At 44.0% G+C, this 24,956-nt stretch overlaps 1 protein-coding gene across 4 annotated transcripts in view; it reads left to right on the forward strand.

Annotated features, from left to right (window-relative positions):
- Window positions 1–24,956, forward strand: part of CHDH (choline dehydrogenase) — a 32,413-nt gene that overhangs the window by 2,755 nt on the left and 4,702 nt on the right. For 2 of the 4 annotated variants that reach the window (XM_015593712.2, XM_006917536.3), the window contains exons 2-7: window positions 19,817–20,576; window positions 21,071–21,222; window positions 21,668–21,797; window positions 22,300–22,434; window positions 23,635–23,777; window positions 24,209–24,311. In XM_015593712.2, the coding sequence (XP_015449198.1) occupies window positions 19,844–20,576; window positions 21,071–21,222; window positions 21,668–21,797; window positions 22,300–22,434; window positions 23,635–23,777; window positions 24,209–24,311 (1,396 nt within the window). In that variant the 5' untranslated portion in view covers window positions 19,817–19,843. Of the gene's footprint in view, window positions 1–746; window positions 1,394–2,873; window positions 2,959–19,816; window positions 20,577–21,070; window positions 21,223–21,667; window positions 21,798–22,299; window positions 22,435–23,634; window positions 23,778–24,208; window positions 24,312–24,956 lie in introns of those variants that run through there. The other 2 variants (XM_015593714.2, XM_015593715.2) reach the window with 2 other exon arrangements.

Raw genomic sequence — 24,956 nt, forward strand, 5'->3', positions numbered from 1 at the left:
GTGTTCAAATACCTAAGCCCAATAATTTTGTGGCTGTATAAACTGGAGGCAAAGCCACTGTGGGTCAGGAGGTCTCAGCCTCCTCTCTCTGTGACCTCTGGCAAGTCACTGCCCTTCTCAGGGCCTCATTTTCCTATTCTGTAAAATGGGCAGATGAGAGTGTATTGGCAATGGCTAAATGAGGTGACTCAGGTCTCTGGGGGAAGTGACCTTTGAAGAAGATGCTTTGACCTTTCCCCTTCATTCATGCATTCTGCCAGTCTTGGTGCCTGATAGAGCCATTACACAGTGTGCCTTCATGTCTGGGTATTTAGTATACTTGTTAAATGTTTGAATGGACGAGCGAATGCATACCTTCTTCCAAGGTTGGCACCTAAACCTACCCACCTGGGATAGCTGATTTGGGCTTTCTACTCTTTCTCCTCAGGTGGGTCGAAGGTCAGGGCCTCTGCTGGAGCTGGAAGATCACTCTATCCAGTACCCATGGCCCCTGACCCCAGACCCCCTGTGTAGGCTCTGCACCACGGCTTGGAGTCGATTTGCTAGGATTCCAGATCCTTTGGCTGAGCTAACCTCGGGTGAGGCTCTTGGTGTCCTGGAGCCTCAGTTATCCCCATCCGTAACATGGAGTTGACCCTGGCAGGGCTGCTTGGAAACTCTGAAGAGATAGGAAGAAAGTCGAAAGATTTAAAGGTGCTGTTTAAATTTAGGAGCAGGGGAGGAAGGATAATAAAAAACAAATTAATATCTCTATGATTCAAATAGGGAAATTCCTTTGGATCCAAGTAGGATGACATCCTCGTGTTGTGTCACTACCATCAGACCTTTGTTTCTTTGTCATTCATCCTGAGAGAACAAGGCCTTTAGGGTTGTTGACATGTCCCAGGCCCTGCCTCCACCCACACAGGTGGAATTTTCCACTTTATTCCTTTTGCAAATATTAATCAGGGCCTCACCAGTTAACAGTGGACTCATTGTCTTGTGAAAAGCAAGCCATTCCTGGCAAACGCTGGCTGCCTTCCAGGGCCTCGGTAGCCTGCCCAAGCTGGGAGAGGGGGCTGCTGGAAGCACCCTCCCCTCTGTTCTCCCCTGACCCATGTTCTGCACCAGCTGGTTGAGCTTCACAGAGTCAACAGTAATGCCTGCTTTGAGTCAGGGACCCTGAAGCCACACCGAGGGCTTGTACCCACTGTTCTCAGCAGGGCTACACCACCGCAAACATTTTCTCTGCTCCAGTGAGGAGAGGCTGGCCCAGGAAAGCACACAGGCTCGGCCACAAGGTTAACTCCACCTATGCTATTACTCCTGCTGCGAAGTCACAGCCCATGTGTACTTGCATCGGTTTTCATATGTGTTGTTACACTGGGATCTCAAAGTCCAGAACGCAGAGAAGGCAAGTATTGTTGTTCTCTCAAAGCCCTATCTGTACGTAGGTGATAAAGTCGGCCTCACAGTACTGTACGGAGGGTTACTGGAGACTTAGTGGAGCAGGGAGCACTGTGTCGGGCACACGTAGCAGGGTTGGTGATCGGTTTTTTGATCAATGATATTTTAATTTGTTATATTATTATTTATAATATTATAATTGGTCCTATTTGCATTATGACTGTCTGTACTTTATGGAGGAGGAAATAAGATAAGTAAGGCTAGGCAGGGAGGAGAACGAAGTGGAACCTAGGCAGTGGTGTGAACTTGTTAAAAATCACCACGTGCTTTTGGCTTTGCACTTTTAATTCTTTGAAGTGTAGTTTTGGCTCTTATTTTCTTTTGCTCTCCTAACAAACCTATGAAATGAGTGGCTCAGTTCCCATTTTATAGATGAGGAAACCAAGGTCCAGAATTGCTAAACCGTGAGTGATAGCAGAATTAGGACGGCAACCCGAGGAATTTGACTACCATCTCTGTTAACATTTTTTTTTTTTAAGTAATGAGACTCGAACATGGAACCCCAGTATGCAGATGATGTTGCATGTTAGCATGAGTTTATAGTTCACATTTGTGATTTTTTTTATACTGCAATGAGAACAGTGATACTGTTTTCATGAACACACACTTGAAACCAGGGGCCACCGGTGCCGGTTTATGTCTTCCACTAGTCCCAGTGCCCAGTAGATTCCTGCAGTTTATTTAGTTCAGCGGTAGAATGATTTGTAGTTGACACAAGGAAGCAGTGGGGGATTTGTAAGCAGCTCACCTTGCGGTCTTTGAACCCTCTGCAGTTAAACCCATCCAGAAGTTTGAGAAGGAAACAGCAGTAGGCACGTATGTGAAAGTTGGCTGGCTCACTAATAACTTGCCACTGTGCCAGCAGTTTATAAATGAAAGCATGTATGCTACCTACCCATTAGGCTGCTCTAGGATGTGATCTGGTGGTACTGTCATGCTGTGGCTGGCTATGGCACCTTGATGGGTGGGCACTCAGTATCTCCTGGGCCTTGCCGGCCTTTGGTAAAGTGTGGCTCCGATCCAGTGGTAGTACCCAAGTGAACGTGGATTAAAATCAAGCAGGCTTTGCTGTGCTGCTCCTCTCTAGTCAGTGCTGTGTTCATAGGAAGTGCTGGAGTCGGCTCCACAGACAGTGGGGAAGAGAGGCTTTGTTTTGGAGCCTTTGACAAGACACCTAAGCAGATAGGTTTGGGTCTCCAGGGAATTGATGTCCAGTCCATAACAGTGCTTCTCAAACTCACCGTGGTGAAAGTCCATATGTTTGTCTTTTAAATTTCAATCTCTCATAGGCTGATTAAAAAATACAATAAAAGTTGTTATAATAAAAACTTAGACACATAAAATTTAAGCCCATTATCTGATTATGAGACTCAACAGACATGAAGTCACTGTGTCAAAGTTTATAAACTCTGATTTTCGACTGTGTACTTATCTTTCACAGACAATCAAAAATAGCGTGTGGGCTGCTACTGCCCACGGACTAACCCGAATCTTGTCACATCTGAGTGCAAGGTGGGTGTTTTCTAATTGAGATTTTTAAAACCAGTTAAAAGTGTACTTGAAATATGGAGTATTTAAGCATTTACAGAATACCCCAAAGTTCTGTAGAATTCTTCAAAATCCCTCAAGCAAGACCTGGCTCTCTGCCTAGGAGGTTCTTCCACCCGAGTTTCTCTCCCTCACTCCTTTAGTAGGCATATTTGAAATTTAAACAAACAAACACAAAGAACCCCTTTGGTTATGAAGAATTTGAAGCATACAAAATTAGCCAGAAGAGGTTACTGAACTTCATATTCTCATCACCTCCTGGGTGATCATTTCGTCAGCTTCTCTAATCCCTGAGGTTATTTTAATCCAAATTCCAAATATCCCTTATTTTTTCTGTCAATTTTTCAGAATGTGTTTCTGAAAGAGTCCTTTAAACCTTTGTCACATCTGATACACAAGCAATGATTTCTTAACATCCTCAAATATTCAGTTAGTGCTTGAATTCCCAGGATCTCAATAAGATCTACATATTATTCTCGTAATCTATAGATTCACCTCCATCTCTGTCTTGTTTATTTTTTCACTTGAATTTGTTGTTGAAGAAATGCATGGTCTTTCTTTAGCCTGGATTCTGTTGATAGGGTCCCTGGGTGTACTTTCACATGTTCCTCCGACCTCTGAAGTGGTGGAAATTCTAGAAATGTGAGCAGATTCAGGTTTGAATTTTTTGGCAAGGATGTTTCTTAGGTGTTCTCCCATTCAGACCTGTCTCGACTTGAAGAAGTCGTTTGTTCTTTTAATTGTCTCCTGTGTGTGCAGTTACTCTGATAAGGCCCAAGCTGACCTTCTGCTGGTTCTGGGCTCCCCTTCGTTCTGAGATCACCTAGCTGCTGTGTGGAGAGCAGACTGTGAGGTGGCATGGGAAGGGGTTGTAGTACAGGCACACTGGTAGTATGCCATCAGAAGAGTCCCTGCATTAGGTGATGGCGCCTGATCCAGGCAGATGTCTGTGGGGTGGACACAAGTATGTGAATTTAGCTCCACCCCTTTTAAGAGAAGTCATTGCCCCCTGTGCCTCGGTTTCCATGTCTGCCTCCTCTCGTGAAGTGAACAATGTATTTTTATATGCTAGTCACATAAACATTTATTGAGTACCTGCTGTGTGCCTGGCTCTGGTAGCTGTGAGTACCCTCACTGCTGATTGTAAGTGAACAAACATGATCACAGATCTGTGGACATGCTCTGCCAGGTGAAAATTTTGTTAACTCATGGCTACTGGGCCACCAGGCTTCTTATAATCTCTGAGACTCGCACTGTACCTGGGCCAAAGAGGACCTTCAGCATCCCTGAAGAGGGAAGAGCAATCACTCTTTCTGATGTTGTGTCCTTACTGTGTAAGAACCAGGGCACCAGGGTCTCTTGTTCCCTCAACCCTCCTCTGGCTTCAGCTCCAGCTTATCAGCTCCCATCTCTAGCAGGTGCCCTCCATGTCCCCACTTTCACCTGGGGTCTTTTCTGTTGCAGGAGCCCACTCACCTGGGCGTAGTGCGGGCCACAGTGCAGGAGAATTAATGTCCTCTTTCTCAGGGCCAGCCCAAGACACTTCTACCCACCCCTTCCTCCAGTACATCAGGTGATTGATCCTGGGAGGGTCCCTGAGGGAACTGAGTCCCTACCTCCCCCAGCAGTGACCTTGATATTATACCCTGCCTCCTAAATACACCTGTGTGAATGAGCACACCACCTACTCAGATTGAATCCACAGACATCTGAAAGAGAAAGAAGTGGAGGCAAGCTGGAAGAGCTGTCCCCTGGGTTTTGCATGCATGCCCCCCGACCCCCACGCCAGGGCATTAGGATACTAGGTTTTCCTTCCTTACACTGGTTTTGGTGAGACCACCACTGTGGAGGTTTTAGAAAGGGAGGAGACCAGCTGGGGAGTGGGGGCTGTGTACAGAGTTCAGATACCTGGAATGCAGGGCACAAAGTCCCACATTAGGAAGCCAGCACTCACGCATTACCAATAGGAAACCCCTGGCCAGGTCACACAGTAAGTCCCAGAAGAGCTGTGGATAAAAGCCTGGCCTCTGGTGTGGTGTCAGGCTTGGGGGCCCCCACCACCGTGGGGCTTTCTTGGCCCCTGGAGGTGCATCCTGACCAGCCTCTGCCCTGCCCCTTGTCCCATCCTCAGCTGTTTCACCAGGAGAGTCCAGGGGCAAATGGGCCTCACCCAAGCAGCCTGAGTGGCCTCCGAAGCAGCAAATGATTAGTTGTTTCAAGAGAAGAGAAGAAAATTTGTGATTCATTTGTTTATTGTTCACCAATTTGTGGGAGATGAGATTCCTAAGAAGAAAAACTTGACTTTTGAAGAAAATGCCTTCTTTTTTAAATTTTTTAAAAATTGAGCTACATCATACATACGTAGAGTGTACTGATAGTAAATTTCAATCTGTATATACACCCAGGTGACTACCAGCAGGTCAGGATGCAGAATATTCCCTGTGCCCCTCTTCTGTGGTGAATTCAGCATCTGTGCATCAGACTTCCCAGGTGTGGAGAGCCCTAGGCCACGTGCGGGCTCATCTCCAGCAGCCAGCATACAGAGCACCAGCCTAGGGCCTTGCTCAACAGTTGAGGACCAGGCTCAGCAGTTGGGGGCCAGGCACAGAGCCCTCAGCTGGGGGGATGGGCCTTCAACAGCTCATCTTAACTCTTAGTTTGTTGAGGTCCCAGGATGGATGTGGCCAGTGGCCAAGGAAGGCTTTCTAGAGGAAATGACAGCTGAGCAGTCCCACAGAGAAGCCGAAGAGTGACCCAGGTGGAAGGAGGTGAGGATGTGTACCTGGAAGTAGTAGCACACGCAAAGCCCTGCGGGGAGAAAGGAAAGATGGTCTGTGTACTGGAACCCAGAGAGCGAGGCTCATGATGGGATGAGAGTTGTTGGCTGGGGAAGGAGGCAGGCCAGGAGGAGCTCTTGGGACAAGAGAGCTCACAGGGCTGTGAGGAAGCTCGTGTCACCATCTTGGGGAGGGTGGATGGCCTGGGTTGGGAGTGGTAGTGAGGTTCCTGTGGGAGGGGGAGGCAGCTGCCCAGGGTTATTCTCTGGACCATCACCACCTAGCCAAGTCTCATTTCTCTGACCAGGACGCTTACCACTCACCACTTACGTCAGCCCACCACAGGGCTGGGAGATTAGATTCTTGTGCCACTGGGAAAGCTTTGCCAGACTGCAAGAAAGCAGCTGAACTTTCACCACCGTCTCAGCCTCCAGAGCCCTGATCTAGGCATACGGCGCCTTGCACCCTTTTCCTGTGCTGACCATGACTTTTTTGGCTCCCATGATATGGCTTTGTTGGTCAGGCTTGTGGTGGCATGGTTCCTGGCCTCTGACTTGAAATAAGTCAGGGACTCCACCTCTCAGGCTTATTTCCCTTTTTCTGACATGGGACTGATGGTGATGCTGATGATAGTGATGAGGGGCCCCCCACCCACTGTCTTTGAGGGATTAAATGTAATAACCTACATGAAATGATCATTACGGGATAGCTGCCCCTATTATTACTATAATTATAACTCAGTTTGGTTCTGTGGCTTAATGGAGCTCCTTGATCAGACAAAAGCAGCTAAAGAACAGTGTTCATTTTGCCTACACAAAGCCCAGCCTAGGAGGTTGAGAACCTTGTCAGAGGTCTTGCAGGGAGAGCAGGTCAAAGCTGGCACTAGAAAGCCAGGTCCAAGGCAGCTGACCTGCCTAAGATCCTCCATTTGAGAACAACCTCCAGAGACCTCCAGATAGACAAAAATGGCCGTGGCCCCCACCACACTTTCTGCAGTTCCTTCTCAGGATTACCATTACCGCTTTGGCCTATGGGCACAGAGAGAGGTGTGAAGGCCAAGTACCTCTGAAGATAGTGCTGGCCTCGAGGCACCAAGGGCCTCAGTGCTCATGAATAGCTGACCTTTCTGTTGCGTCTGCTACAGGGTCTTCTGTAGTGGTCCCATTTTTTACTGCACCATTCTCCTTTTGTGGAGAGTTAGGTTTTTGTCATTGTTTGCCAGTAAAAACAACTCAGGACAGACTTCTTGTGCTTGTTTTTTCACAGTTGTGGAGAGCTCTCTTTTGGTTATATTCCTAGAAGTGGGATTGCTGAGACAAAGCACTAACCCTTTAAAATCCTGATGTATACCCATTATCTTCTAGAAAGGTCCACATGCTCCCAAGCTGTGCCCAAAGCAGAATCACTATCACTGGCCTTACTCTGGCTGAGCTTCGCAAAGGCTGAAGCAGGTCTGTGCCTCATTTCACATGCAGGCCTAGCTGAGACTACACCCCTCTCCAGAATTCTGTCATCTCTTCTTGGGTGACCAATTAAAACCAGGACTTCAGTGGCCCAAAGGATCTGACCCTAGTTCAGTACATTGCACTGACCAAAAGCTAGAAAGGAAACATACGAACACACAGATACATGCATGTGCATGCACACACACATGCATGCCAAGAAATTGCAAAGGACCCTGTTCAAAGGGTTTTTTTCAGAAAGTTTCGTCAGTTTCTCCAACTGCGTGACTGGAGACAGACTATGTCTTAGGTACAGGTATTCCTAAAATGTTAGGTAAACGTTTTATTCTGGTCATAATTCTTTTGCAGTTGAGTCCACCAAAATTATAAAACTTGGGCAATTGGTCACAAGCTCAGAATTATAGGAAATCTGTCTTGTCATAGAAGAAATTCTAATCATGAAATTTGGCAAGTTTTTCAATATAAACCTTCACCTACTGATTTTAGAATTTTAAATGAGAATCGTTAGTTGCTACGAAGTACTATGGTGATGAAAGCTGCTAGTAATACTCAGTAGGGAGTGGCGACCCCTACATTTGTTACCTCTCACTTAATAACTCTGCACTTGACCCATCTGCTGTGCCCATCACTGGCATGGAGGGTAGCAGCCTTTAATTGACCAAAGCCTTACTTCTCTGACAGGAAAAAAAAACCACTTGTCCAGCTCCAAGCCGACTGCCCAGGTGGAAGGCGTGGCTTGGTGGAGCTGCCCTGTTCCCTGGGAAGACGTGTGTGGCATGAGGGTCTTTTTCCCTTGATTGGGAAGCAGGGTAGGTGGAAGTCTCCTCTCCCCCATGCCAGATGATTGACTGAGCCCCTTCCTCACCTACTCAGAGCCACAGAAGTGGGCAGACAGCCAAGGTTGGTCCCAGGAAATGGGGTGGGTCAGAGGTACAGGCACCCAGAGTCAAAAGGAAGCCTTGGATGCCACCCTACCCATGGTAGGACTCCTCCCCGTCTAACACATGCACTCAAATTAACACACATGCTATCCTGTTTTCCTCTGGCTCCATACCTCCCACCCCACCGCACCCCTCACTTCCACACTGCAGTGCTAGGGAGCTCCTTCCCCGCTCACGCAGCCAGGAAAGTGGAAAAGGCTGCTTCCCTGTGACTCTGTCTTTCACCCACCCCTCCTGTCAGTCTGTCCACCCACCCAGTTTGGGAACTGAGGGGGCACTGTGCTAGGGGTTAGACGGCCCCTGCCCCCAGGGAGTTCCCTTTGGGTCACAGGCCCCTTCCTCTTCAGCTTCACCCTCCCCTCTTATTCCCATTGCACAAAATGAGCGTGTATGGATTCTGCCACTTTCCAACACTAGGAGCCCAGTGTGCCAGGAGCCCGAGTGACTCTTCCGCTCCCCCTAGCCCAAGGCCTGGCTTCTGAATGGCAGAGAGAGGCAGCCTCCTCCGGTGGCCTCAGGAACAAAGAAATGTTGCTCTGAGGCTGGAGTCTCCCTTGGGCCTGGGTACCAGGACTGCCTGGGGAGAAGAGGAAAACCTACCCCACCCCTGGCCATGGTGTCGGGTGAAGAGCCAGGCCACATGCACCCGCAAGAAAGGGACGTGAGAGTGGGCAAGTGCCCTGGGCTCTCTTATCTCCATTCTCTTATCTCTCATCTCTATTATTCATCAAATCCTGGGCTGAAGATTCTTGGTGGGTGGGGCGTGGGGATGGCAGAGGCACCTGAGAATGTTTCCTCTCCGCAAGGGTAGGAGCCAGGTAGAAATGCCTCAGTATATTCTAGCCCTCCCCAGCCCCACCTCTGCCCAGGGGCCAGAGAGATCTGCACCTAGTTCAAGGCCAGACCCAGTCCTGTGAGAACAATTCAAGTCCCCTCCATATTGGGGTATGCCAGAGGCGAGTGTTGGAGGAAGAGCTGTGATAAGAGGTAGGGTTTGGAGATGACTGGGGCCAAGGAGAGTAAATGACCTGGTGCCACCCCATGAAGAAGGGGTCTGTCTTCTCCACAGTAGGCTCAGTGCCTCCTGGTGAAGCTGTCCTGTTGCTTCCTAATTCTGTTATTTATCATCAGTTATTTCAGACCCTCACTAAAACTAGACAACAAATATACATGTGCTTGTCACCTAGATTAAGAATTAAAACATGGCAGGTGCAAGTGAAAACACCTGGATACACCTCCCTGCTCAGCGATAACTACTATCCTGAATTTCTTTATAAACTTTTCTTACTAGTAGATTTGAATCACTTAATATCCAGAATTGTATTGCATGTGATGTGGGTTTTTTGTCATTTTTTTATTGGCAAAATTTACCATAACATAAAATTTACCGTTTTAACCACTTTTAAGTACACAATTCAGTGATATTAAATACATTCACAATGTTGTACATCCATCACCACTATCCATTTCCAAAATTTTTCATCACCCTAAAACATAAGTTCTCTACACATTCCCTCTCCTCCCCTGCTCCTGGTAACTCTAATCTACTTTCTGTCTGTATGAATTTACCTCATATAGGTGGAATCATATAATAATTGTCCTTTTGTGACTGGCCTATCTCACTTAGCATAGTGTTTTTAAGGTTCATCCATGTTGTAGCATGTGTTAGAATTTTGTTCCTTTTTCAGGCTAAGTAATTCCATTGTGTCATCTGTTGATGGACATTTGCATTGTTTCTACCTTTTGACTATTGTGAATAATGCTGATAAAAACTTTGGTGTGCAAGTATTTGTTTGAGTTTCTGCTTTCAGTTCTTTTGGGTATATACTTAGGAGTGGAATCTCTGGAGCATATGGTAATTCTGTGTTTAACTTTTTGAGGAATCACCATTCTGTTTTCCACAGTGGCTGTGCCATTTTACATTCCCACCAACAGTGCACAGGGGCTTCAGTTTCTCTGCTTTCTTGTCAACATTTTTTTCCCATTTTTTTGATTATAGCCATCCTACTGGTGAAGCTGTATCTCATTGTGTTTTTAATTTGTATTAGTGTTGTTGAGCATCTTTTCTTATCCTTATTGACCATTTGTATATCTTTGGAGAAATATCTATTCCAGTCCATTGCCCATTTTTTTGGTGTTGGGTCGTTTGTGTTATAGTTAAATAGTAGGAGTTTTTTTTATATATTCTAGGTATTAATCCCTTATCAGATGTACGAATTACAAATATTTTCTTCTATTCTTTCGGTTATCATGTCACTCTATGGATGAGGTCCTTTGCACGAAAGTTTTTAATTGTGATGAAGTTCAGTTTACCTATTGTTTTCTTTTTTGCCTGTGTTTTTGATGTTTATCCAAGAAATCATTGCCAAATCCAATGTCATGAAGATTTTCCCCTATGTTTTCATCTAAAAATTTTATAATTTTAGTTTTTATATATAGATTTTTTATGTTTTACTTTTTTAGTATGGCATAAGGTAAGGTCCAAATTTATGCTTTTGTATATGGATATCCAGTTTTCCCAGTACCATTTGCTTAAAAGATTATCTTTTCTCCATTGAATAGTCTTAGCACCCTTGTCAAAAGTCTATTAACCAGATATGCAGGGGTTTATTTTGGGCTCTCTATTCTATTGGTCTATATATCTGTCCGTATGCCACCACCATGCTGTTTTGATTACCATAGTTTTGTAGTAAGTTTTGAAATTAGAAAATTGATTCCCCCACTTTGTTTTTTCCAAGATTGTTTTGGCTATTTAGGGTCCCTTGAAATTTCATATGAATTTTAGAATGGATTTCTCTATTTCTACAAAAAAATAAATAACAAAACACCTGTAGGGATTTTGATAGAAATTACTAGATTGAATCTGTAGCTTGCTTTGGCTAGTATTGCCATTTTAACATTATTAAGTTTTCCAATCCATGAACACAGGATGTTTTTCCATCTCTTTATGTCTTCTTTAATTTTCTTCACTGTTTTTTAGTTTTCAGTGTCAAGTCTTTCAACTCCTTGGTTAAATTTATTTCTAAGTATTTTTTGATGCTATTATAAATGGAATTGTTTCCTCGATTTCTTTCTTAGATTATTATTAGTGTATAGAAATGCAGCTGATCTTTGTGTGTCAGTTTTGTATCCTGCATTTGCTTATTGGCTCTAACAGTTTTCGTGTGTGTCTGTGTGTAACCTTTAAGGTTTTCTAAATATTAGATCATGTCATCATTTTACTTCTTTCTTTAAAATGTTGATGCCTTTATTTCTTTTTCTTGCTTAATTACTGGCTAGAACTTCCAATACTATGTTGAATATAAGTGGCAAAAGTGGGCACCCTTGTGTTCTTGCATTGTTCCTGTCTTGCAAGGTTTCAGTCTTTTGCCATTTAGTATGATGTTAGCTGAGGGTTTTTCATGCACGGCCTTTATCATGTTGAGGAAGTTTCAATTCCTAATTTACTAAATGTTTTTATGAAAAGGATGTTGAATTTCATCAAATTTTTTTTTTTTTGGAAAAATTGAGAATGTTTATGTGGTTTTTATTCCTTAATTCTATTAATATGGTGTATGATATTGGTTGATTTCCATGTGTTGAAACATCCTTGCTTGCCCAGAATAAATCCCACTTGGTCATGGTATTTAATACTTTTTAATATGCTGATGAATTTTTGCATTAAGATTCACAATGGATATTGGTATGTAGTTTTCTTGTTAGTGTCTTTGCTTTGTTATCTATGTAATACTGGCCTCATATAATGAGTTAGGAAATTTTTCCTCCTGTTCAATTTTTGGAAAGAATTTGTGAAGAGTTGATGGTAATTCTTTAAATGTTTGGGAGAATTCATGAGTAAAGTTATTTTGATCAGGGCATTTCTTTTTTGGGAGATTTTTGATTACTGATTCTATCTCCTAGTTACTAGTTATAGGTTTAGTTATATTTTCTATTTCTTCACGATTTTGTTTTGGTATTTCTGGGAATTTATCCATTTCACCTAAGTTATCCAATTTGTTGATGCAAATTGTTCATAGTACTCTCTTATAATCCTTTTTATTTCTATAAAGTCAGTACTCATGTTTCTACTTTTACTTCTGATTTTACTAATTTGAGTCTTTTTTTCTCAGTCTATCTAAGTGTTTGTCAGATTTTTTTTTTTTTAAGCCAATTTTCGGCTTGATTTTTTCTATTGCTTTCTGTTCTTAATTTAATTTATCTGTGCTCTAATCTTTATTATTTCCTTCCTTCTTATACCTTTGGGTTTAGTTTGCTCTTCTATTTCCTTAAGATGTAAAGTTAGGTTATTATTTGAGATCTTTTTTAATGTGTGCATTTGCAACTGTAGCTTTCTGTCTTAGCACTACTTTTGCTGCATCTCATAAGTTTTGGTATGTTGGGATTTCATTTTCATTTGTCTCAAGGTATTTTCTAATTTCCCTGTGATTTCTTCTTTGATACACTGGTTGTTTAAGAATGTGTTATTTAATTTATACATATTTGTGAATTTTCCAGTTTTCCTTCTGATATTGATTTCTAGTTTCATTCCATTATGATCAGAAATGATACTTGATATGATTAATATTTTGAATATACTTTTGGGATTTATCTATGTTGATGTGAAGTGCTATGGTTCCTTCCTTTTCACTGCTGTGTAGGGTTTCCTTGCTTGACTGTACTACAATTTTTTCTAGTCCTCTGTATCTCCATATACATTTTGAAATCAGCATGTCAGTTTTTACAAAAAAATCCTGCTGAGATTTAATTGGCACTGCATCAGATCTATAAATCAATTTGGGGGAATATTGACATCATAACAACATTAGGTCTTTCCATTCATGGTAACTCTATTTTGGTCATCTTTAATTTCTATCAACCATGTTTACAGTTTTCAGTTTATAGGTCTTGCATGTATTTGTTAAATTCCTATGTCTTTTATCTTTCTTGATGCTTTTGTAATTGGTATTGTTTTGTCTTCTGGTTGCCCCAGAGAAAGTGGCATCAAACCCACCACCACCCAAAATATGTTTGAATGTCGAGGCTGATAATACCACATGTACTAAGAGGCAATGAAAAGGTTTATTACTCACATGATGGGGCTTTCTGGGGAAAGCAGAGTAGGTACCTAAGCTGGTCCAAGATAGCTTGATTGAAGAAAGGAGCTGGTAGCTCTTGTTTTTATTATGGTTGGGTAATGGGACCAAGGTGAAGATTCCCATATATGGACTGGATATGCATGATTTAAACTTCTCTATTGACAATGAGGGCAGGAAACCAGAGCTTTCATATTGATGTGGGCCAAGAGAGAGGGGGATGGGATTTGAAAGCTGTCAGTGTTCAAACATCAAAAATGGACTCAGATTTTTATTACATTTATTTACATTTAAGCTTCAGTTGTTCATTAATAGTATATAAAAATACAATTGACTTTTGTGTGTTTAACTTATATTCTATATCCTTGCTCAATTCCCTTATTAACTTCAGTAGCTTTTATTGTGATTCCTTGGTAATTTCTATGTAGATGATTATGTTGTCTGCAAATAAGGGCATTTATAATTCTTTCTTTGAATCTGTATGCCTTTTACTTTTTATTTTAACTTAAATAACCTTAAAATTAACCTTAGATCCCTGGTTAGAACCTTTGTACAATGTTGAGTAAAAGTGGTGAGAGTGAACACCCTTGCCTTGTACCTAATCACAGGGAGAAAGCTTTCCTAGGTATTTCATGGATGCCCTTTAGAAGAAAATTCTTTTTCATTCTTTATATACACAGAAATTATATGGATTTAATGATTTCTGAATTAAGTATATGTTTTGTTTTTTTTTTGGTTTGTTAGTATGATGAAGTACATTGATTGATTTTTAAATGTTAAACCAACCTTGCATGCACAGGATAAACTCTAGCTGGTTATGATGTATGCTTTTTGTATGTTGCCAGATTTGATCTGCTGAAATTTTGTTAAAGATTTTTTCATCTTTGTCCATATTCATCTTTGTCGGATATTTGTCTATAGTTTTCTTGTGGTATCTTTGTCTGGTTTTGGTAACAGGATAATGCTGGGTTTATAAAATAAGTTGAGTGTTCTCTGATCTTCTGTTTTCTATAGAATTGTTATTCCATCTTGAATGTTTGTTAGATTTTACCAATGAAGTTTAGAGTTTTCTTTGTGGAAAGGATTCAAATTATGAATGTAATTTCTTTAATATACATATATACAGCTACTTAGATTATACAGTTCTTCTTGAGTGGGCTTTTATAATCTATCTTTCAAAAATTATCCATATTATCTTAATTATCACATTTATTGGGGTAAAGCTGTCATAATATTCTTATATTGTCTGTAAAATATGGAGTGATATCCCCTCTGTCATTGCTGATATTGGTAATTTGTGTTCTCTCTCTTCTTTCGGTAGAGGTTTATTAATCTTATTATTTTAAACCACGTTTTGGTTTTATTAATTTTTTGTTTTTAAGTTTGTTTTTAATTTTATTGATTTCTGCTGTAATGTTTATTACTTTCTTCTGTTTATTGTGGATTTTCTTATTTTCTGACTTTTTAAAGGGAAAAGTATAAATCATCAATTTGAGATGACTTTTGGAATTCTCTGAGCTTCCTGGGGTTTTATGTCCATTTCCTTCACCAGGTTAGGGAAATTTTCTATCATTTTTTCTTCAAACAGCTGTTCAACATCTTGATTTTCTTCAGTTACACCAATCAGACAGATATTTGGACCCTTAATAGTGTCCCATATGCTCCTTAAATTATTTTTATAGTCTTAGCATCTCATCTCTTGCCGTTCTGATTGTGTGTACTTGGCTTTGCCATCCTCTAGATAGGGCATTTGATCCTTTTCTTTATTCACTTCGTTTATTCTTTTGTTTATTTCATTTAATATACTTCTCATCTCAGATAATGTGTTCTTCATTTCAGACTGGTTCTTTTTTATAATTTCCATTTCCATATTTGTTTTTTTGAAGTTCTCGCCGAATTTATCTACACTTCCCAAAAGTTCATTGAGCATCTTTATAACCAGTGTTTTGAACCCTACATCTGTTAGATTACTTGACTTCATTATATCTGGATCTCTGTTCTGTTCTTTCATATGGTTTCTGCTTCTTTGTCTTCGCATTGTGGCTGCCTTTCTGTGTCTGTTTCTGTGTACTCAGCAAAGCTCCTAAGTCTCCTGGTCTTATTAGTGTGGATTTGTGAAGTAGGTGTCCAGTGGCACAGTCCTGAGAGGGGTTCAGCTGCAGGCCAAACTTAGCTCAAGCATCTACCCCTCGAGGGCCACCGGTTATGATTCAGCAAGCAATCCACAGATGCTGTGCTTATAGTTGCCTCAAAAGGCCATACCAGAAACCGAGGCCAGCTGTCTCCAGTGTGAGTCTAGGCGCTGCTCAGCAAGGAACACCTGACTCGCTGAGGATACACCTGGATGTGGCTTGGGTGGGGCTGCGAGTTGGGCGGAGCAACCTCTGTTATCTGGTTTGATGACGTCTCAGCTATGGCGGCGCTGTGTCCACGCACTGGGTGGGGTAGGGCTCAACAGGGAACAATGGATACCGCCGGCACTTCTGTACAGAACAAGTCTCGCCTTGGCCCTTGCTCTGACAATGTCTCCCTGTAAGTCCCTTGTGCCCCCTGAGCACCTGTGCCAATGCAGACGAATTGGCACAGGTGCTCAGAGTAAGCGGGTCCGTCACCGGGAAAATCTGCTCGGGGACGCGGTCCCTTTAAGAGGCTTCTGCTGCTTCCGCAGCCTCCTTCTCACTCAGACGCTGGGGACCGGGCAGTCCTGCGTCCTTGCCCTGTCCTACCTTCTGCTGTTGCAGGGTGATTGCTCAGATTTCTCCTTAGTTGTATGGTTTGTTTCTCTAGATCCCAGGCAATTTTTCCTTGCTGCTGCTCCTTGTTTCTGTCACAACTTTGATTAGGTCACTAGAGGGATGAACAGAGCCTCTATCATCTACGCCATTTTTTCCTCCCTCTGTTGAGCTTTTTATTATGGCCCAGAATAAGGTCTATCTTGATGATGTGCATTTGCAAAGAACATGTATTCTTTTGTCTGCATGTTCAGTAATGTGTCAGTTTAGTTCATAATGTTGTTGAAGTCTTCTGTATTCTTATTGATATGTTGTCTAGGTGTTTTATCTATTACTGAGAGGGAAGTGTTAAAGTCTCCGATTGTAATTATGTATTCATTCTTCTTTCAGTTCTGGTTTTTGCTTCATGATTTTGGAGTTTTATTAGGTACATACACATTTAGAATTGTTTTGTCTTAAGACAAATCGACTATCATTTTGAAATATCTTCTAAACCTTGGTAATATTCTTGTATTGAAGTCTAGAGTTAATATTGTCACTCTTTTATATGTTTAGTGCTTATTTGGTGTATCTTTTTTCAATTTTCTTATTATCTATGTCTTTATTTTTAAAATGGGTGTTTTATTTTTGTTTTGTACACAGCATATATTTGAACCTTGCTATTTTATTCCATCTGACAATCTCTGCATTTTAATTGAAGTATTTAGACTACTTACAGTTAATGTAGTTATTGATATGGTTGGATTTAAATCTATTATTTTATTATTTGCTCTTTATTTGTCCCATTTCTTTTTAATTCTTCTACCTCTTTTATATTTTATTTTTTCTCCACTATTGATTTATTAGCTATAATTTTTTGTTTTATTTAAATTTTTTAATACTTGTGCTAGGGTTTACAATATATATCTTTAACTTATTATACCACTTCATGTATGATATAAAACCCTTATAAAAGTATACTATTTCTCTCCCTCCCATCCTTTGTGCTATGATTATGTACATTCTAATGCTACATATATTGTGACCCCTATAGTATATTTGACTACATTTGCTGTAGACAGTCAGTTGTCTTCTAAAGAGATTAAAAATAAGAGGAAAGTATATCATATTTACCTAAAAATGTATCATATGGTAGGATTACCAATCCCCCCCACCCCATGATACCCATGGCCTAACCCTCACATCTGTGAATGTGTTACCTTATGTGGCAAAAGGGACTTTGCAGATAAGATTAAGAATCTTGAGATGGAGAGATTATCCTGGATTATCCAGATGGTCCCAATGATGGAATCACAAGTGTCCCAATAAGAGGGAGATGCTACTTCAGAAGTAGGAGATGTGAGGACAAGAATAAGCAAGAAGTTAAAGCGATATAAGGAAAGGGTTAATAGCTAAGTAATGCAGATGGCCCCTAGAATCCAGAAAAGGCAAGAAAATGGATTCTTCTCTAAGGAGCTTCTAGAAGGAACCAGCCCTGCAGTCACCTTGACTTTAGCCCTGAGAAGCCGATTTCAGACTCCTGGCCTCTAGAACTATAAGAGAATAAATACATGTTTTTTAACACACCGAGTTTATGGTAATTTGTTACGACAGCCATAAGAAACTAATATACCCATAATTTTTACTATTTCCACCGCTAGTCATTTATTTGTATAGATTGAAATTTCTATCTGGTATTATACTCCTTTTGCCCGAATAACTTAACATTTAACATATCTTGCAGTGCAGATCCACTGGCAATACTCTGTTTTTGTTTCTCTGAAAATGTCTTTATTTCTTCTTTATATTTGGGTACAGAGAGTTCTAAGTTTACTGTTTTTTCCCCCTTTCGGTATTTTAAAGTTGTCACTCCATTATCTTCAAGACTGAATGTTTTCTGATGAGACGTTTGCTGTCACACTTATATTTAGTCCTCTGTACATAATGTTTCTTTTTTTGGCTGGTTGCCTTGATGTTTTCCTTATGAGATTTCAGCAATTTGAGTATTATGGGCCTATATGTTTTTCTTTGTATTATTGCCTGCGATGCTCTATGCTTCTTGAATCTGTGATGTTTTATCTCGCATTAATTTTGGAAAAGTCTCAGCAATTCTCTTCAAACATCTTTTCTCTCTTGTTCTCTCTCCTTCTGTCCCCCTCTCCACCTCTTCCCTCTGCCCCTTCTCTCTCCCCTTCTCCCTTTTCCTCTTTCTTCCTCTCTTCCTCCCTGGGGCTCCAATTATGTATACTTTAGATAGTTGGATATCATCCCATAGCTCTCAGTTCTCTTTCACTCTTTCTTCATATTTCCATTTTCATAATTTCTATTTACCTGATTTCCATTTTTACTTATTTTCTCTGCTATATCCAGTCAAATTATTCATCGTTAATGTTTTTATTTTTAGCATTTCTGTTTTTCCCTTTATAGTTTCCAACTTTTTACTGAAATAGCTTATCTGTTCAACATGTTGTCTACTTTTTCAACTAAATCTTTTAAAATGTTTAAATAGTCTTTGATAGTTCTGACATCTGGATGGGCCATCCCTTAGTTGTCTTCTGTTGACAATGTTCTCTTTTGATAATGAGTCATTTCTTGTTCCTTTTTTGTATCTCAATTTTTTAATTTCATGCTGGATCTTGTGTATAACAAAATAATAGAAACTGAGGTAGATAGTATCTATGCCTGGAAATGGGCATGCCTTTTATTCTATCAGGTCATTAGTATGAAGTGTTGAATCAACCTAGTGATGAGTTGAGCAGTGGGCTGCTGCCACCATGGACTAGTATGAGGCCTTATCAGTGTTCTTGCTTCAGACTTAGCTTTCAGGAGGCCCTGCTGCCTCTTTCTCCTGTGCCTGCATGAATGAGATTTGGGGGTTGTGGGGATTGGAATCTTTGCAGTCTTACCTCTTAGCCTGCCTCCAGTGGTAGGCTGCTGCTGTTACTTGGTGCAGGCTCATGGAAGGGGCAGGGGGATTTCTTGAGATTTCTCTCTCCTTTTGTTACAGCCTCAGTCTTGGGTAAGCCTTGTGTGCCTTAGCCTCATGGGTGGGGCTTTTTCAAACGTCCTTGATCAGTGCAGGTAATGATGGGAAATTATTTTCCACCTCGGTGCACTGAGCATGTGGGATTGATTTGAACTTTGTTGCAAAAGAACCCTCCAAAAGCTACTGGCATTTCTTTGGTAAAACTTTAGCACTCCACAGAGTTATAGCTGTGGACTGTAGCTCTGACCCCATACCCTGCTGAGAAATCCTCTAGTGCATACCATGACCCTAAAATCAAAGGCTTTGAGCTCTACAGTCTCCAGCCTCTCACCAGGACTTTTCATCAGTTATTTAAGTCCTTCTTTCAGCCCCAGACCATCAGTTTTGAAGGCAGATGTCTTGTTCTCTGTGTATTGCTAGAGATGAAATGATGCCTGGCGCATGGTAGAGACTCAGCAACTATCTTCAATGGATGAGGAATGAGTGCAAGCCTGAAAAGCCCTTACCTCCCCTAATTTCCAGCAGATGGACGCCTGCCTAGCCTCCAAGTTCATGCACAGATATTGCAGAGAAGCCTTTCTTGGGACTCCCCAGATCTGAGGAGGGGCCTCTCCTCTGTGCTCCCTGCCCTGCGCTTGTCAGTCCTAGCACAGATCTTGCAGTATTAATATAACTGCTTGTACTTCTGCTCCCTCCTCCTAGGTACTCAGGGCAGGGACATACCAGGCAGGCCTGCCCCACCCAGCCCTGGGCCGGCCACTTGGTGAGCCTGCAGGAGACCTTTGCTGCACCAGTGTGGCTGCCCCAGCTTTGGGATGATTCTGCATGTGCATGCTGAGTTTTAAAAATTTAAGGCCTCTTTTCTGTTTTAGGAAAAGTAAATCATCACATTCCCTTCCATGGATATGAGGACTTGGCCTAGAAGCATGTGGTGCATCCTGCGGGGCTGGAGGCGAGGGCACCTGAGCCCATGTGGAGCCCTGAGGGGTCAGCGGGGGCCCCCAGGCATCCGTGCTGTAGCCAATAAGGCCTTCAGGAGTGGGGACGAATACAGTCATGTGGTAGTGGGTGCAGGCTCCGCGGGCTGTGTGCTGGCCCGGCGGCTCACAGAGGACACTGATAAACGTGTGTTGCTGTTGGAGGCCGGGCCCAAGGACATGTTTGCAGGAAGCAAGCGGCTCTCGTGGATGATCCACATGCCCGCAGCCCTCGTGGCCAACCTGTGCAACAGCAGGTACAACTGGTACTACCACACAGAACCGCAGGCAGGCCTGGACGGCCGTGTGCTGTACTGGCCGCGCGGCCGGGTGTGGGGAGGCTCCTCATCCCTCAATGCCATGGTCTACGTCCGCGGGCATGCTGAAGACTACAACCGCTGGCACCGGGAAGGCGCCACAGGGTGGGACTATGCACACTGCCTGCCCTACTTCCGCAAGGCACAGTGCCACGAGCTGGGCGCCAACAGGTACCGAGGCGGCGAAGGCCCACTGTACGTGTCGCGGGGCAGGACCAACCACCAGCTGCACCGAGCGTTCTTGGAGGCTGCACAGCAGGCCGGCTATCCCCTCACTGAGGACATGAACGGCTTCCAGCAGGAAGGCTTCGGCTGGATGGACATGACCATCCACGAAGGTAGCGTGAGACTCCCATCCCCATATCCCTGGTTCCTCCTTTAAGAAAAAAAATCAGCCCCATCCCTCGTACTCCTGTCATGGTCAGTAAGTGTGGACAAACGGGCTGGTATGAAGTACAGGGGATGTGACATATTGCGCCCCCTCTGGGCCACAGAATACAACCCCTAGGCAATGAGAAATGACTTGGGACTGGGGATACCTGGGCATTCTCTGGGCCTCTGGCTTTGGATAATGGAAAGTCAGCTTTCTGGCCCAGCAGCCCAAAGTCCGCTAAAGACTTACAGATGGGGAAATTGAGGCACAGAACATCCATAAGACCTAAAGTTGAGATGGATTTCAGTTGGGTCTTCCGGTCTCAGCCTTACTTTGAAGGCAGGGCTTACGTGGTCAGGGGCAGGACAGATTCCTTCCTTCTCCAGCCCCTTCCCACTTCTCCCTGTGCAAGTGCCAGGGGAAAGTAGGGGCTGTGTCTGATCTTGCTCTGTCCTGCAGGCAAGCGCTGGAGTGCGGCCTGCGCGTACCTGCACCCGGCACTGAGTCGTCCCAACCTCACAGCCGAGGCCCAGACATTTGTGAAAAGGGTGCTGTTTGAAGGCACCCGCGCAGTGGGCGTGGAGTATATCAAGAATGGCCAGAACTACAGGGTAAGTCAGTTACCACCAGGCGGTTCAGATGGCAGGGAGTGGGCAGTAGTCATGCTCTTATCTGTTTTCCACTTAGCAGTGTGTCAGGATTGTTCTGCATCCCACGGGAAGATCTGGCACGTCTTGCTTTATTAAAACCGCTCATTTGGGTGCCTGCTTTAATTCATCTCATTTAAGCTCTACGATCCTGTTTTTAAGACCATCGTTACTATCGGCCATTGCAGAATATATCAGAGTATGACCCATGCTTTATTTATGATTGTACACCATAGCTGCCTATGTGGGATGCTTTCACATATCAGCACCCTAAGCATACTATTCTTCACTCTTGGGCCTGTGAGCAGGATCCTCACTTGGGAAAGTCACACCAAGGCAATGTCCTCAGGGTTCTGTCTGGCTTTTGGAGAAGGGAAATGTGACCTGCATGACCCTCTGCCTCTTCTAGGCTTATGCCAGCAAGGAGGTGATTCTGAGTGCAGGCGCCATCAACTCTCCGCAGCTGCTCATGCTCTCGGGTGTCGGCAATGCAGATGACCTCAAGAAACTAGGCATCCCGGTGGTGTGCCACCTTCCAGGTGAGCTCCCTTCGCCACTGCTCCCAGACGGTGTCTCTGCTAAATAAAACGGTTTATTGTATTTTATTAGCACGGAGTGTGGGAGGGTACAGGACTTGGTGCTCCCCAAAACTGTCACATTCATCCCATAAACCCGAAGGTCCCCCATGCATCATAATCCTACCCGCCCCTCCACAGGGATCCTGAAGACCCCAAGTCTTCTTGTTTCCCTCTCTTCTCTGGCCTTCCTATCCTACTGAGAGGTAAGCCTCTTCTAGCAGGAAGGATCTGTCCATAAAGCCTGCTGGGCCAGGCTTGGGCAGGTCACCAAGGCAAGTTCTATGGCTGGAGGGGTTCAAGCCCTTGTGTTTTCCATCCTCAGGACTCACCAGTTGCTCTGATGTTAAAGATGCCAATTCAGTGCTCCTGGGGAGGGGAGAATTTTTCAAAACCAGGGAGACGTTGAGAGGCCAGCTAAACCCCTCTTGGTAGTCTTTTTCCTAACTACTCCCTCCCATTTCAGGAGTTGGCCAAAACCTGCAAGACCACCTGGAGATATATATCCAGCAGGCATGCACCCGCCCCATCACCCTCCACTCAGCACAGAAGCCCTTGAGGAAGGTCCTGACTGGTCTGGAGTGGCTCTGGAAGTTCACAGGTAGGTATGATCACCCATGACCTTGGTAGAGATGGTTTCCTTCTTGAGGTAACAAGCAGGGGTTCTGCCCCAGGTTGCTGGTTTGAGGCTGAGCTATGCCATTTTCCTCAGCTCTTTGAGCCTCGGTGTTCTTATCGGCAAAATGGGGGTTATACAGTTCCTGCCTGATGGGCTGGTATGAGGACCAGACTCAATAGCACAGGCCGAGACTCCTCAAGGGCTATTCCTTACAGATGGGTGGAGATGGCCTTGTGCTAGATACCTTCAGGGGGTCTAAGGAGCCAAGAGAAAAGGTAGTTGGTCCTGGACTACAGAATCAGCATCTATTTCTTAGCATTTTCCATTTGCTTTCTAGCTGAGTCTCAGAGCACCAAGTTTGGCCAGGAAATGGTGCTTTGAAATCCTACTTATTGGCTCAGCATACATTTCTTGCATATCTACTCTGTGCTGTGGGGTAGAGGGAGAGAAGTGTCAGTAAGGCAGGTATCCTTGGGCAGTTTACACTGTAGTGGAGACAATGGAAAGAACCAAGTACATAGGCTAAATTTTAAGTACAGTGAAAGAAAGATCAGGATGTTAATTAAACTAGGCAGGGGACCTGAAAGGCAGGATGAATATGTGCAAAGGCCCTAGGACTAGGCAACTAATTAGTTGGGCCAGGGAGACCGTAGCACATTGAGGTTGGAGGGGAGAGGGCTTGATCATGAGGGCTGGCTGCAGGGGTCCACTGAGGTAGGCCAGGGCCCCAGCAAGGAGGCCTCTGGAACCACCAGTTAAGAGGTGATCTGGGCTTCGACTGAGGCAGGGGCATGGGTGGCAATGCCAAGTAGATGGCTTCAAGTAGATTTTGGAACTAAAGTCAGTGAGACTTTCTGAAGGGCTAGTGGGTGATGAGGTCAGGAGGAAGCAGGGACAGCTCAAGCTTCTGCCTTTTGCCTTGCGTGAAAGCTCACCAGGCATACAGGATGGGCCAGGTTAGGGATGCCCGTGGGACGTTAGGCCGCCCAGTTGAGTCTGCAGTGATGGAGTCAAGGGAGAGGCCAAGCTGAAGAACCTTGGCACGTAGCTGAAATCGAAAGCCATGGTGCTGGATGAGCCCACCTTGGGGAAAGAGGGTAGAATGGAGTCCAGGCACCAGGAGAGAAGAAGCTGGCCTTCCTGCCACACCCTGATTTACTATACTACTCTTTGGATTCTCAGGGGATGGAGCCACAGCCCATCTGGAAACAGGGGGGTTCATCCGGAGCCAGCCTGGGGTCCCCCACCCGGACATCCAGTTCCACTTCCTGCCGTCCCAAGTGATCGACCATGGGCGGGTCCCTACCCAGCAGGAGGCTTACCAGGTGAGCACATAGTCTCATCTTCCCCACTGCAGGGCCTTCATGGTGGTAGAGGGTCCAGCAGCCTGTGCTCTCCAGCCGCTCACTGTGTCTGAGTGGAGAGAGGCAGTCAGTGTGATGCATGGAAAGGTGAGACCGACACCCAGATCAGAGTAGATGCTCTAGGTCCTGAGCACTAGAAATGGATCGGTGAGGCTGACTCTGCCAAGGGATTTGCCAGCCCCTGAAAGTTTTGGACAATTAGGTATAAAGCCAGGAGTGATTCATCAAGGTGGTTTTTGATCACTTGTGGTAGGGTAGGTAAGATGCTGGCAAATGCTAAAATGTATCTGCTCTTAATTGACTTCAGATGTAGTCTCACTCACAGGAAGACCTCTCTGTACTAACGAGTTTGGGGATTGGCGATGGTCACCGTTTCCTCTGGGTTCTTTTAGGTGCATGCGGGGACCATGCGGGGCACGAGTGTGGGCTGGCTCAAACTGAGGAGTGCCAACCCCCAGGACCACCCGGTGATCCAACCGAACTACTTGTCAACAGGTAATTCACCAGCCACCTTTATTTTCCCAGGGCTGGGCTTGCTGGGTCATTGATTAAATGAATGCCTTTATGAGGTTCATATTTGTACCTGAATTTTATTCCTGAACCACATTTTCTGAGACACTAGTTTCCTTCTGTCCCCCTTCCACCCCATCATTCTAGGCTATAAACTTACACGTGCTGCTATGTAGTGTCCTGGGTCACTTGAAGTAACCCTGGGACGTCATTTTACACAGGAGAGATTTGTAGCTTTCAGAACAATCACCAGGAGGTGCAAGGAGCTCTGGCTGTATACACATAGCTCACAGATCATTTTTCCTGCTGTGACTTGAGTGTCCTCTAAAAGCGAATTACATTCCTGGGCCTGCCTCTTTGCAGCAAAAATGAGCACAGCCTAGTAATGGCTTATGGGGACACTCACGGCCGCACTGTGGCAGATGCAGGGCACGTGTTCTTATTTTCACTTTATAGATAAGAAAATTCAGATCTCCAATTTGACCCTGGGGCCAGCTGTGTCTGTCTAGGATGCTGTCAGTTTGGGCTTTATGAGACTCTGCTTGGTTGCAATGTAACCCGCTATGGGCAGATGACAAGCAGCAACGATGGCATAGACCTCTATGTCCTGAACTGTCTCCCCTTGTGCAG

The sequence above is a fragment of the Pteropus alecto genome, unplaced genomic scaffold (genome assembly GCF_000325575.1).
Source record: "Pteropus alecto unplaced genomic scaffold, ASM32557v1 scaffold75, whole genome shotgun sequence".
Taxonomy (NCBI): domain Eukaryota; kingdom Metazoa; phylum Chordata; class Mammalia; order Chiroptera; family Pteropodidae; genus Pteropus; species Pteropus alecto.